Source organism: Lacerta agilis, chromosome 13 (genome assembly GCF_009819535.1).
Source record: "Lacerta agilis isolate rLacAgi1 chromosome 13, rLacAgi1.pri, whole genome shotgun sequence".
Classification (NCBI taxonomy): Eukaryota; Metazoa; Chordata; class Lepidosauria; order Squamata; family Lacertidae; genus Lacerta; species Lacerta agilis.
The window spans coordinates 46,254,283-46,268,911 of record NC_046324.1 but is presented as its reverse complement, the minus strand read 5'-3'; the positions used below and the strand labels follow the sequence as shown (position 1 = coordinate 46,268,911).

At 47.3% G+C, this 14,629-nt stretch overlaps 1 protein-coding gene across 1 annotated transcript; it reads right to left on the bottom strand.

Annotated features, from left to right (window-relative positions):
- Nucleotides 1-819: 819 nt before the first annotated feature.
- ATPAF2 (ATP synthase mitochondrial F1 complex assembly factor 2) lies at nucleotides 820-14,321 on the bottom strand. Its single transcript, XM_033166497.1, has 8 exons — nucleotides 14,304-14,321; nucleotides 11,441-11,504; nucleotides 10,480-10,625; nucleotides 7,877-7,974; nucleotides 6,366-6,446; nucleotides 4,726-4,838; nucleotides 2,789-2,904; nucleotides 820-2,247 (listed from the first exon to the last, which is right to left on the bottom strand). Exons 1-8 carry the CDS (start codon nucleotides 14,319-14,321, stop codon nucleotides 2,110-2,112), a joined length of 774 nt encoding a protein of 257 aa, XP_033022388.1. The 3' UTR covers nucleotides 820-2,109.
- Nucleotides 14,322-14,629: the final 308 nt, after the last annotated feature.

Below are 14,629 nucleotides of genomic sequence, written 5' to 3'. Positions count from 1 at the left end.
ACAGCCCCAGTTTTTTAGGGGGGACCTTGGACTTTCTCCTTTAAAATTGTATCATCCACGTCGTCATGTGCTTGGACTTTGCCATTATTTCTGTAAAACTTCCATTCCTGTTTTCCTAAAGGCAGGTGCATCCATCAACCAATGGACAAAGCTGATTACCCCCAGGTCTGAGAACGGCCAGAGCCTACAGGGTCTTGACCACAGCAGTGATGCTAGGCTGCCTTGGCTAGCCCCCTCCACATAGTCCTGCTGTCTCACTACATTCTCTTATAGGTCAACCTAAGCCTACAAATCAGGTTCAGACCAGCTTTGCCTAGAATGGTCTTTACCCAGATTAGCTCTCCAGGGATTCAGCTCTGCAACCCAAAATATTTTTGCTTTAGCTCAGAGGTTGGCAACCTCCAGCCCATGAAGACCGTTTTACCGGCCTACAAGCCGCCCGCAAACCGAGCCACCTGCTCGGCAAGTCCCCCGCGCACAGAGCTGATACCAGAAACCGCGTCTGCGCATGTCCAGACGCCGAAAATCGCTTCTGCACAGGCGCGGTTTTCGGTGTCTGGGCATGAACAGAAGCGATTTTCAGTGCTGCGGACATGCGCAGGCGCGATTTTCGGCATCGCGCTGTGCCAGTCCAGCCCATGGACAATCTCCGTGGGATTGATCCGGCCCATGGCCGGTAAACCTTGCCGACCCCTGATTTAGCTGAACATGGAGCAGCTGCAAAGCAAATGTTTGGGCCAGAAAATAAGCTCTGGCACTGAAACGAACTCCTTTTAAACAAACAAACGCACACACACACACACACACAAACACCCATATTGCATGTAGAGGCACCAAACAGGAATATTTAATCAAACTGTAAGGGAGGGGAGAAAATGCATTTTTCTCTGCTGGGTACACAAAGGGGTGAAAACAAACACCATAGCAGACTCAGGCTTCCTTGAAGATGCCTGCTATGAAAATATGGGAGGACATGCAATGGTTAGGGGGATATAGGGAGACATAACTCTGGATCTGGCCTAGGTTCCAGCCCCCTCCAACTGCAGGGCTCCAGAGTACCCCAGTAGCAGATGGCAGGGTGGGGTGGAGGTACCTCCCAGCAGACAACTTGCTGCTGCATCTTACAGGGAGGAGGGGGAGGAGCAAGGAGGGCAGGACAGTGCAAATGCACCAGATTAGCATCATACTACCTTGGCTATAAAAGCAGCCGTGATTCGCCTGCTGAGAGGTCAAATAGGTGCCTACGCCCTTCCATGCTGCCCAAAGTACCCAGCAGCAGTTTCCCATCTTCTCCCCTTGTGCAACGGAGGCTGCCAACGCCCTACTTAATTCCAAACGGTGGAGCACGGACGCCCACAGTGCAAGCCATTCTCGTTTGAAGAAGCAAAGGGATTGATTGCTCTCTCTTGATTTGCCAGGAGCCCCTAGTGAGCCTCCACCTTGGGTAAGAGGTGAGGCTATGCCACGTTGCCCACCACGGAATGGTCCAGATTCCAATAAAGTTGGGTGGTGGTCAGCATCCGCCCAGCCGAAATGAACATCCTGCAGCAGCTGTGCTCGAGTGACTTGCCTCCCTGTGGAAAGTGTGCGTCCTGCTGGAGGCCCCGAAAAACTCAAAACTGGGCTGCTGCTGGCAAGCCAGGGAATCAAGGACAACAGGGGCCTCAATGGTACAAAATAGCCGCAGCTGGATGGTGCCTGTCACTTCCAGGAATGAACGGATTTCCTCCTGGGAATTCACAACTTGGGGGTATCCAAGGGTCCTGGCAGAAGGCCAGGACGCTCAGCCTGGAGGGGTTGGAGGGACAGGGTGTGTAGTACGAGGAAGGGAAGTCTGCTTGGATGTGCCAAGGGCTAGGTTCAGGATGAACAGAAGGAAACGGATGCCAGGCATTCCTGCCCCCTCGTTCAGGGAGAATTGCCACACCCAGTAAGTCTAAGGCTCCAAGGCCCATCAGCATCACCAGGTCAGCCTTGGACGAGTAGTGCGATTCCATCACTCCACCAACACCAGCTCCCTCTCTTCTCCAACCGCCACTCAGTCGGTCCTGGATGTTCTACAGGTCTGCCCAGTGCCACCGGCGCCCGTTCCTTGTCCGCCCCTGAGTCTCAGTCCTGCAGCAGCTTGTGCTTGACCGTGGAATTCTCTAAGCAAAGGTGAACAAAAAGGGCAGCAGCGGCCGTGCGGGCTCGAACTTCGTACATTTCATAGTCGTGGGCCCACTCAACGTTCCCCCAGTGCTGGATCTGAAGGAAGATGAGAAGAATGATCAGACCCTCCTTGGAAATAGATCACAACGCCATAGCTGGAGGCAAAGCAGAGCTTAGATTTGCCACACTTTTCTCTCTCTCTCTTTTTTCCCCTTTTCTCTCTTTCTCTCGCTGATTTTGTTTTTAGTTTTATTTTACAGTATTATGAAAAAGCTTGAATAAAATCTTATTTAAAAAAAAGATTTGCCATGCTCTTGAGAAAACCCAAAATACCTTGATTTATTATGTAACTGCTGCTGTTTTTAGCGTCTGGGATCTATTGGTGTGCTCGGTTTTGTTGCAACACTGATTTTATTTGGGGGAGGGCCTTTATTTCATTAGGTATTTATTTTTAGAAAAGTCACCTTAGCTGTTTTTGTTAAAAGGTGTGATATAGAACTGAATCCATCAGTGTCATAAACATTTTTTTCAGAGCCACAGGCAGGTCTTCGCTGGCAGGCGAGCTCTTCATGGGAGCAGACGGTCCTTAAATTAACTTGGCCCCAAAGCCCCAGATCTCTGTCACAACCAAGTTTACCTGGAATTCTTCCTCTAGACGAGATAGTAGGACAGCTTGCTCAACCGTGAGGTGTTTGTCGAGCAGGCTCATCGAGAGAAGCAGAGACTTCAGCTGGGTGATCATGTATTCTATGCCTAGCAAGAGGGGGAAAGAAAGAGGGAAGGAAACCTGTCATTTTCTTGTGAAAATCATTCTTGGACGACAAGAAGAGCAGTCAAGAAAAAGTGGGGAGACACCTAATGCCCCAACCTGATTATTCCTGCGTAAGAAAATAGGACATATTAGGCTGCAGCATTCAGGTTTCTCTCTTCACTGGAGACCATGTAGAACAGGCTTCCTCAACCTCGGCCCACCAGATGTTTTGAGACTACAATTCCCATCATCCCCAACCGCTGGTCCTGCTAGCTAGGAATCATGGGAGTTGTAGGCCAAAAACAGCTGGCGGGCCAAGGTTGAGGAAGCCAGATGTAGGAAAACAAAGGTGGCTCAAAGGGACACAGCAGCAGGGGCGTATCAAGGGGGCGTGGGGGGCCCGCCCCGGGCAGTGCCCTGCTGGGGGTGACACTTTGGGCGGTGGGCCACCCCCCGGGCTTTTTTTTTTTTTTTAAAAAAAAGGCTATTTTCGGCACTGCTGGGGTAGAGCCGCAGGGGCGGCCAGTGAGGAGGGATGTCACCCCCCCCTCGTTGGCCGCCCCTGCGGCTCAGCCCTGGCAGTGCTGAAAATAGTCCCCCCCTTCCAGCGTCTTTTTTCACCGTGGCATGGAGGCAAGGGGCGGGCCAGCGAGGAGGGGTGACACCCCTCTTCGCTGGCCTGCCCCTCTCCCTGCCCCGACTTGCGCTCCGCCGAGGGAGCCCGGGCGGCGGCTTCGGGTGTCTCTGCGGGCTGCACAGACTCCCGAAGCCGCCGCCCGGCACCCCTTCGTGCGGCGGCTGCTTGCGCAGGCACGAGCAGCCGCGGCACGAAGGGGTGCCGCCGCCAAGTGGCAGCTTCGGGAGTCTTTGCAGCCCGCAGAGACTCCTGAAGCTGCCGCCTGGCACCCCCAGGGGCGGGGCGCCGCGGTGATGCCCCGCCTCCAGGAGTGCCTCTTGGCTTCCCGCCCCGGGCAGCCAAGGGGCTAGTAATGCCCCTGCACAGCAGACATTTTGTTAACATGCTGTACTACTTGAAGAAAGATATATATTTTTCTGCTTCCCTCGTAATACCAGGATTAAAATCGAGGGTTGTAGATTCTTGACCAGACAAGAGAAGGTTTATTCACGGGACACATAATGTGAGCTATGCAATTTGCCTCCACAAAACATGCTGGGGGCCACTGGTGCTTAAACAGCTTCAAAATAACAAATTCCTTTGTTTGATTAGATTTGTATCCCACATTTTTAAACTGTTGTGCTCACATCACATTGGACATGGAGAAGGAAGAGGAGGCCTGTCCACAGCCATCTAAATGCAACTTCCATATTCAGAGGCAGTCTATCCCTGAATACTCATTGCTGGGGATAGACAGGAGGGGGTTGTTGCCTCTACATCAGGCATAGGCAAACTCGGAACTCCAGATGTTTTTGGCCTACAACTCCCATGATCCCTAGGTAGCAGGACCAGTGGTCAGGGATGATGGGAATTGTAGTCCCAAAACATCTGGAGAGCCGAGTTTGCTTATGCCTGCTCTACATCCTGCTCCTCAGAGACCACTAATTGGCTACTGTGGGAAGAGGGGTACTGAACCAGATCCTGCAGGGCTCTTCTTTAAAAAAAATCAAGTCTCTCTCTTAAAAATGCAGAAAGGTGCTCCCCCCACCCCAGTGTGCCTCCCCCGCTTGATCTCACATGGTGGGATAGCAACCAAAGAATTCTGAACCTCAAAATACATTTGTAGCTAAAGCAGAAAACCGGCAGATGCAGGGTATGGAGTATGGCTGACAGCAGCCACAGTCCCAGGACACAGCCCTCCTTTTACCTTGAAGGGCCCAGCTGTTATACGATGCCAGGTGGCTGACAAAGGTGTCCTTCGTGCTTTGCGGGATGCTGGGACCCAAGATGCTTGTTGATGAGCCAATCACAACATTGTACCTGCAAGCAGAGCAGAGCTTAGATAATGCCACACTCTTGAGCAAACCCAGAATGTCTTCATTGGGAAAAGTCTCTCTGGCTGTTTTTTAGCCTCTGGGTTTCTGGTCAATTTTGATGCAATGCTGATTTTTAAAAAATTTATTTGGACGGGGCTCTTTATTTCATTATATTTTTATTTTTATAGAATTCACCATAGATACATTGGTGAAAAGTTGGGATAGATACACAGTAAAAAGGAATCCTGTCACATCAGAGAACCTCAAAAACATCCCTCCAAAAACCACATGCAGCCTATGCAAAGTCTCTGTGTATATGTAGATTTTTTGTGAGCGCTCAAGATTAGGTGCTCGGATGGGTAGAAACGAACGCTCTAAAAATTAAGCCTGTTGCCATTTTAAGAACAAATGTACCTCCAGTTTTAATCTAGGACACACACAAAAACAATACCTATCTGGCTAACAGATGTTTAGAAAGTGATAGTCCTTCAACACACCTTTGGAGGCAGTTGGCAGCCAAGAGTGTTGAATTCCTTTCCCCTCTTCACCTGTCTTCCCTGTTGTTGTTGTTGTTTAGTCGTTTGGTCGTGTCCGACTCTTCATGACCCCATGGACCAGAGCACGCCAGGCACTCCTGTCTTCCACTGCCTCCCACAGTTTGGTCAGACTCATGTTGGTAGCTTCGAGAACACTGTCCAACCATCTCATCCTCTGTCGTCCCCTAATCCTTGTGCCCTCCATCTTTCCCAACATCAGGGTCTTTTCCAGGGAGTCTTCTCTTCTCATGAGGTGGACAAAGTATTGGAGCCTCAGCTTCAGGATCTGTCCTTCCAGTGAGCACTCAGGGCTGATTTCCTTCAGAATGGATAGGTTTGATCTTCTTTCAGTCCATGGGACTCTCGAGTCTCCTCCAGCACCATAATTCAAAAGCATCAATTCTTCAGCGATCAGCCTTCTTTATGGTCCAGCTCTCACTTCCATACATCACTACTGGGAAAACCATAGCTTTAACTATACGTACCTTTGTCGGCAAGGTGACGTCTCTGCTTTTTAAGATGCTGTCTAGGTTTGTCATTGCTTTTCTCCCAAGAAGCAGGCGTCTTTTAATTTCATGACTGCTGTCACCATCTGCAGTGATCATGGAACCCAAGAAAGTAAAATCTCTCGCTGCCTCCATTTCTTCCCCTTCTGTTTGCCAGGAGGTGATGGGACCAGTGGCCATGATCTTAGTTTATTTGATGTTGAGCTTCAGACCATATTTTGCTCTCTCCTCTTTCACCCTCATTAAAAGGTTATTTAATTCCTCCTCACTTTCTGCCATCAAGGTTGTGTCATCAGCATATCCAAGGTTGTTGATATTTCTTCTGGCAATCTTAATTCCGGCTTGGGATTCATCCCTGTCTTCCCTAGAAAGGCTCAAAAATGGGCCTAAGAAATCTAAATGGCTCCGCAACCAACACAGTTTAACTTTCATGCCCTGAACCACAAGTATCCTCCTGGGACAAGGGCATGTCTGTGCATCATCACTTACCTTTTCTCTGCCCACTCGATTATGGGATCCCACTCATTCTTTTGCAGTTCCACCAAGGCAGGCGGCTCTTCCACCCGGTAGCTTGGAATACCATGGAAGCAAAGCAAAAAAAAAAAGTACCATCAAGCACAACAGAATTAGGTTCCACGCAGCTAAGCTTGCACCTGTGCCCAGCACCTCCCAAGATTCAATCCTGCTTTTCCAATTCCTGACAAAAAAGCTGTGAATCCCAATTTTATCACACACACAAATGCCCTCTAAAATTTTCTCAAGCTGACTACGCTGTCCCAACTGTGGCATGGTACTGTTACTCATGGTCCTTCCTGAGTAAAAGCAAGTGTGGGGTGCCTCTCTCAAGTTCTCCAATAATTTCCCTCCTCCCGCCAGCCAAGCCAAGGTGATGGTGGGTAGCAACATCGTGGGGCTCGGCTGATGAAGAACAACCTTCTTGCCCAGCCCAGCTTTGTGATGGATAACATAGTCACTATCTGCTCTTCAGACTGAAGGACAGAGAGGACAATTTTCCACCTCATGATGGGGAGAAAAGTATCCGTCCCGCTTCTCTGCTGCTCTACATGGCTCAGCTGAGTAAAAATAATAATAATTTATTATTTCTACCCCGCCCATCAGGCTGGGTTTCCCCAGCCACTCTGGATGGCTTCCAACACAAGGTTAAAAATGCATTAAAACATCAGTCATTAAAAACTTCCCTAAACAGGGCTGCCTTCAGATGTCTTCTAAATATCAGATAGTTGTTTATTTCCTTGACATCTGATGGGAGGGCATTCCACAGGGTGGGCACCACTACTGAGAAGGCCCTCTGCCTGCTTCCCTTTAACCTTACTTCTTGCAGTGAGGGAACCGCCAGAAGGCCCTCAGAGCTGGACCTCTGTGTCTGGGTTGAACGATGGGAGTGGAGACGCTCCTTCAGGTATACTCGGCCAAGGCCGTTTAGGGCTTTAAAGGTCAGCACCAACACTTTGAATTGTGCTTGGAAACATACTGGGAGCCAATGCAGATCTCTCAGGACCGGTGTTATATGGTCTCAGCGACCACTCCATGTCACCAGTCTGGCTGCCCCATTCTGGATTAGTTGTAGTTTCCGAGTCACCTTCAAAGGTAGCCCCACGTAGAGCGCATTGCAGTAATCCAAGCAGGAGATAACTGAGGAGAGCAGACATCCTCTGGTGTGCTTGCACACTTGCTCATGTGAACATGCCACCGCAGGGGTGATCACATCTGGGATGCAAGGGGGTGATGAGGCCCCTCAACCTAAAATGGTCAGCCAATCTTGTGTTAAGGAGATTCTAACAATGAGAGGCAAAATTCAATAAACAAGGACTTGTCTGCACTAGGAGAGGTACTTCAGTTTCTACTTCAACGTGGCAGTGGATTTTTCATTCATATCCACTACACAGTGACTGCAGAAACACTGATTTTCTCATCCCCTGATCAGATAATTTTTAAAGATCCAGCTTCTAAGGGAGCCCCTTCCCAGAATGCATTTCTACCAAACTGTGTCCGTCTCCAAGAATTTCACAGCTGCCTTGATGAGCTGATCTTTGCTTCGCTGTGACGGGTTGTCCAAAGCTGTGTTGCACAAGGTCGTCTGAAAGACAAGAAAGAAGCTACAGAAATCGAGAGCTAGACTAGCAGAGTGACACGGCTGAGGCAATGAACCGGCCAATTCCCTGTTTAAGTCTCCCCACAAGCTCTGAAGTTGTAAAAGAAGCTTGTGTCATTATGGTCATACTCCCTGTACAAAAGTCCTTGCGACAGCCAACTTCTCCAACCTGGTGCCTTTCTGTTTTGGACACAATTCCCATTAGCTCCAGCCAGCACAACTCTTTTGGTAGAGGCTGATGAAAGCTATACTTTAGTTCAAAATATCTGGGGGGCACCAGGTTGCAAAAGGTGAAGCACAGAAAAATAGCACAATATGGAACTGGATGGGCTATCTATCCTGACATGCCACTTTTTTTACTTGTAGGGTCTTAAAAAACACAAAGGACAACATGCATACATAGTTCAGTGGAGTATTCAAAACTGTATCTCCCATCTGCAATCTGATTTATACAGTCCAGTCAAACATTAGCCTACATTAGCTACCAGGTGCACACCCTGCTCTGCCTAACTCAGTGATGGCCAAAGTTGGCCCTCCAGCTGTTTTGGGACTACAATTCCCATCATCCCTGACCACTGGTCCTGTTAGCTAGGAATTATGGGAGTTGTAGACTTCCGGCGGCGACGCCATCGCCGGGTGGTCGAAGGCTGCTTCGGGTCCGAAGCGCCTTGTCCATCCCGGGGGTTAGGAGCCGCGCTACCGCAGCGCGCGGCTCCGGTTGGGGTGCGGGAAGAGCGTCCCGCACCCTGGGCTCCCCGGCTGCGCCCGCGGAGGCTCTGAACCCTTCCCTTGCCCCCCCTGTAAAGGGGGAGTGGGGGTGAAGGGCAAACGGAGCCGGGCTTCGGGGACATGCCCCAACCGGGATGCAAATGCGGCGACAGAGCCCGCGGTGAGCGTCCAAGTTCTACCTGTGAAGAATGGAGCTAAAAGAACCCGGTGGTCGTGAGTAAAGAATTTGATTAGAAATCGTGCTTTTGGAACGATCCGGGGGGAAGGAGAATGGCAGCCTGCCCTCCCTCCCTTCGAGCTCAAGAATCTAACCAATTTGAGTGATTGCTGCTACAGAACTGGTTACAATGTATTTAAAATTGACACAGGAGACTGGCAAACTTTTCTTTTGGGAAGTTAACTAGAGGAAAATATCTCCTTTTAAAGTTGCGGTATTTGCGCTCCAGTTCAGGAAAATGGCGACGAACAAAGAGGGGAGTAGAAATATGACACCCGCTTCCTCCTCCTCTGCCAGTATGCTGGGTTTCGTCCTTGAACTGGCACTGAACTCTGGACTAACGGACGAACAGAGACTCACTGCCTTGAAGGTGGAACTGCTTTATAGAAAAGTCAAAGTCTTGTGTGGGGGTCTGAAATGGAACCAATTGCCCACAGAGGAGGCTTACAAAACTTTTGATACTTTGGAAGAAAGCCTTGCCAAAGAGCTGAGAGGATGGATGCAAAGATGGAGTGAAATGAATGAGCTACTTCGGAGAAGAAATTCGCCTTTTGGGGGTGGCAGCCCCAAGGCGACGTTAAGATTCCGTATATCCAGTCCCCGAGGTGTGAGCTCGGGGGCCAGGGACAGAGAATTAAGGTATTTACAAGAAGAAAAGGAATGTTACAAAGAACCGAAGAAGCTGAGAGATGATGAGAGGGACACCTCTGAACTCGCGGCAAGGAGAGGTTTGGACTGCGCCTGGATCTGTGGACGCTTGGAGAGGGAAGAGATATGGAAGTTCAGTGCTGATGCCATCAGGAGAAGAATAATGGACAGAGGGGGTGTGGGGTGAAGCATTAAGTAAAACTTTAAGCAGCCTGATATGGTAAATTGAAATCGGAGGGTGAATACTGTCAACAACACTTTGTTATATTTTTTATTTGAACATGAAAGGAGATATTTCAAGTTTTTATGTTACTAGCAGCAACCTTAAGGATAGAAGAGATAGATTAGATGCGAATGATTTGTGAAGATCTATGAGGTGGAGTATAAGCAAAGTGAATTTAAGTGGATTAAGTTTATGGATTTAGAAGATTAAATGGTGAGGTATTATTATGATGATGCATTTTTAGTAAATGTTGAAGATATAATTGAATGTAATTATACAATTGAAGTTAATGTTTTTTGTAGGAGAAATGGTTATAAAATAGATCAAGGATACAAACTCGAAGGTGAAAAGGCAGGGGAAGTCAAAAGTCAAGATATGGAAGTAGAAATTTTTTTTTTTTTCTAGAAAGATGCAATAAGAAAGCTTGACATTGTTTGTATTTGTTTTATCTGTTTAGCATTGGTTTAATTGTAGGTGTGGGTGTGGGTATATGTTTGTTATAGAAAAATGCCAATAAATTCTTATAAAAAAAAAGGAATTATGGGAGTTGTAGTCCCAAAACAGCTGGAGGGCCAACTTTGGCCATCACTGGCCTAGCTCAAGGAGAACAGATTGGCTGCAATCTTAACCCTCCATTTGTTTGTTCGCATGCCCTACTCACTCCTTCACGCACCAGGTGCATTGCGTACAACTTGATGGTGTCCTGCTGAGAGTCCCATTCAGTCGCCACAGCCAGAGCCAGAGTCTCGCTTGGCACCATGAAGAGCTTGGCCTGGGGGGTTTTCAGTTTCCGGTGGTCCAAGTTGATTTCAAAGCCACCTGAAGAAGAAAGGTTAAGAAAAACCCACTAAGCCTTTGGAGCTTTGGAGATTCTGCTGGACACTATCTTCACACTGTCCAGTCACTCTTTGCAATTTTAAGGACCAGTGGCTTGTGATGGGTTTCAGCTGTTGTTGGACTACCACTCCCATCATCCCGAATCACTGGTCATGCTAGCTAGGGATGATGGGAGTTGTAGTCCAACAACAGTTGGGGACCCAAGTTTGAGAAACACTGTCCTACCCTTACCATATCACTGAAAACCAACAAATAGCTTTCTTAACAATAACTAAACACTTAATTTATTGATTTAATTCCCCCTCCTTCAATTTCAGCCAAAAATACCAAGGTGGTTCAAAACAAACATAAGAAAAACAAAATGTATAAATAAAACAAAGTTAAACAGTGACAGCAAAATTATATGAATGGTCAGAGAAATACCAGTGTAAGCACGTGTGCTTTCAATTGCAGCGAAAACATCCTGACACTGGAGCCACATATGAAGGTATCAAAATAGGTTTTCTACAGCCGCCTCACAAACAGAACTCTCTTCCACCAAAGATTTGACAAAACCTGAGTAAAACTTTTCCTGGATGTGTTGCAATATCCCTCTTCTAGGTGCATTAGAATCTTCTGCAACACACAGGAGCCAGCGTGGAAGGCGTGGCTTCACCTGTTCCACTACAAAGCTCACCATGGCAAAGTCTCTGCCTTTCACCTTAGCATAACCTTGAGCTAGGATGGAGAAGAAGTCCAGATGAGCCTGTTCCAAACATCTGCACGACAGACAAACTACAGTACACAGAGGTGCTCACCTTCACCTTGGGAGATGCTGACATTCTGGTAGAACCTTCTCTTTTCTGCAAGAAAAATACATATCTCAGTTTAAGAAATAAAAAACATGTACATATCTAATGTTCACAATCCAGACAAATGTAGATATGTCTAGGACCATTGAAATCAATAAGGCCCAGAGGTAGTAATGCTTCTGAATACCAGCTGCTTGAGAACATAGGAGGAAAGAGTGCTCTTGGGATCAGATCATGCTTGAAGGTTTCCCACAGGCATCTGGTTGGCCACTGTGAGAACAGGATGCTGGACTAGATGGGCTGTTGGCCTGATCCAGCACATTCTTCTTATGTTCTTTCTTTGCATTGTACTGGTTTCTTTCCCTACTCCTGCAATTACTGAATCAATATGAATCTTTCTGTTCAAAGATACACAACAATCAGCCTTCTGGAATGCTTGACCCTCCCCTCCACCATGGTTTTCAGCTATCTATGATGATCTCTACACAGTTAGGTTTTTAATCTCTTCACCCATTGCTTAACTTCTAGCAATCTAATTTTTAATATACATTTATATGTGTCAGTATATGTTTTGCAGAGGCAGTGAAGTACCACAGATAAAAGAAAAGGGGATTGCATGGTAGCTCAAGAACCGCCAATTTTAAAACAAAATGAATAATAAAAAATAAAAAAAATCCTTCCAGTAGCACCTTAGAGACCAACTAAGTTTGTTTTTGGTATGAGCTTTCCTGTACATGCACACTTCTTCAGATACACTGAAACAGAAGTCACCAGATACAATTTTAAATGTATCTCTTAGAAAACATCCTTTGGGATAAGATACTGTAATAAATGGTCAATGTATTTTACATACAGTACATGGTGTAGCTCACTGTCTAAAATGTAAGCGAGTCGAGCCAAGGACCCTAGAGGAGCTGCCACTCTTTCCATTGACTTTCTGCCTATCAGCTGCCAACCAACATCATTTAAATGAGTTTGTCCAGCCCATTTTCTCAGTGAATTACATCTCCCAGAATGCACTGCCTGCAGATGTTAGATGCCATCAGATTGAAAGAGAGCTCCCTCTAGCTGCAAAAGAAAAAAAAACTTCTGCATCTCAAACCACTGATAGTAATCTGCTGCTCCTTGTTTGTAGAAAGCACAAACTGAGTTCTAAAGTCTTCTAAAGACATCATTTGTTATCAAGGAGGGTACTTTTAAGCCATCTCAAAACAGAGAAACCAAACTTATAAGTCGCATGGCTCTGTCTTGATGATCAATACAGCAGGATAACTGCCATCAGTATGAAGGGAGATCAAACAACCATTCAGGTCCTAAGAGTTTATCAACTCTTAAGATTCTGTGAGAGGCTTAAAACCAGATCAGATCACACACTCAACCCACTGCACACTCAGCTTTATCACAACAGATACGTCTGTCAATGGATATGTGTAGAATGTGTGGTGCCAGAATGAAATCTGGAGGTTCTAAGGCAACATAGTGAATGGTAGCAGTTAAAACAGCAACAGTGAGGGAAGCCTATTATCTTTATAACCTATTTTATGACCAACGTGGGCATCCTAGAGACATTCTGTTTGCAACTGTGAGAAAATGACAGCTGAAAACTAGAACATACACTTTTTTCAGGGGGTGGGGGTGGAGAATTTTTTTAAGGCTGGGGTAGCAAAATCCCAGTCTGAGGTTCGGTTACAGCCCCCCAGCAAAATTTTCTCCCCCACCAATCTTCAGTAGCAGTGACAATAAAAAAGAATTAAAATAGGCATGGCACATAAAATAGACATCTGCATGGGTCAGCAGTTTGTTTGCATGCAACCTCTTCTGGTCACCCCTACTTCTGGCATACAGGTCTGAGAGAATTGACCAAGGAGACCATGCAGTCCTTGGCCCAAAAAACATTACCTGTTCCTAATTTAAGAAAGGCTATAGCTCTGAGGTAGAACACATGCCATACTTTAGATGCAAAATCTCATTCCATTTTGAATTCCCAGCAACTCCAGGTAAAACTAAGAAAGACCCAACTGAAATACTTTATACAGTAGTTAGCAGCTGCCAGGCACCATAAACGGCACTGAGCTACATGTAACAATGCGCTGTCTCAGTGCTGCATTTCCTGCATTCCAATCCCAGCTATCAAAAAGTATGAACCCCAACCACAGCAAACCCAGGATCAGCCTGCAACCTTAATTCTTACCTGCCTGTGGTGTGTACAGCCGTCTTGACTCCACTTGCAATAACACTGGACCATGAACAAAGGCAGATGGCCAGAGACGCCCGACCACAAGGGAGCGTCTTGATGACAGGCGCTGTAAACCACCCCACCACATTCTGGTATTTGGTAAATTTATTAAATAACAATAATTTGGGACAATGAGGGCAAAGAAAGGGACCAAGTAACCATAAGCGATTCTTCAGAAGTAGCTCCGCCTCTCCTTATGTGTTATGGATACAGGTATCATCATAAAAAGCTGTTAAACCACAGAGTCTAGGGCTTACCTTTTTAAGTTTATAAACGTATATTTTAAGGACACAGCAAACTAGAGCAAGGTTCTCTAAACATGGGAAGAGGCCTGGAGGGTATGGGGGTGTTGTTTTTAAAAAGGGGGATAAAGGGAGGTCTCGGCAGCAGGCTGCGCTGGGGAAAATTTATGTCGTGGGACCCACGGACAGCCCCTAATGTAGACCCTCTCTTCGCCCCAAAGGATTATAGTGAGATTTCCCTAGGCAGTACAAATGAGAAGCTCCCCAAAGCCAACTCAATAAAGCTTATAATAACAATAATTTTAGAAACCCTCTTCCTTTCCACCCAAAAAAATGTTCCTTCTTTTTTTCCCTTTTTTTTTTTTTGCTCGCCAGCCCCTTATTCACCCACGCTCATGGGCGCCGCCATCTTGCTACGTCAGGGGGAAGCGCGGGGGAGGAGCTGCCAGACGCGGCCAATCAGCATCACAAACGCGTTTTGTCCCCTACGCCGCGCCGTCTCCCCGCGACGCGGCGGAGCGAGCGAGGAGCGACTGAGGGGAGTGGAAAGAGAAAAAGCCCGGCGGCGTCTTGCCTTCCTTAAAAAAAAAAAAAATCCCTTTCCCTCCCCCGCCCTCCAAACCTCACGTGACGACGGGCACCCAATGGGGTTCGCGCGCCGCCGCACGGCGGGCCAATCATGACCCGCGGGAGGAAGAGGAGGCGGCGGCGACGCCG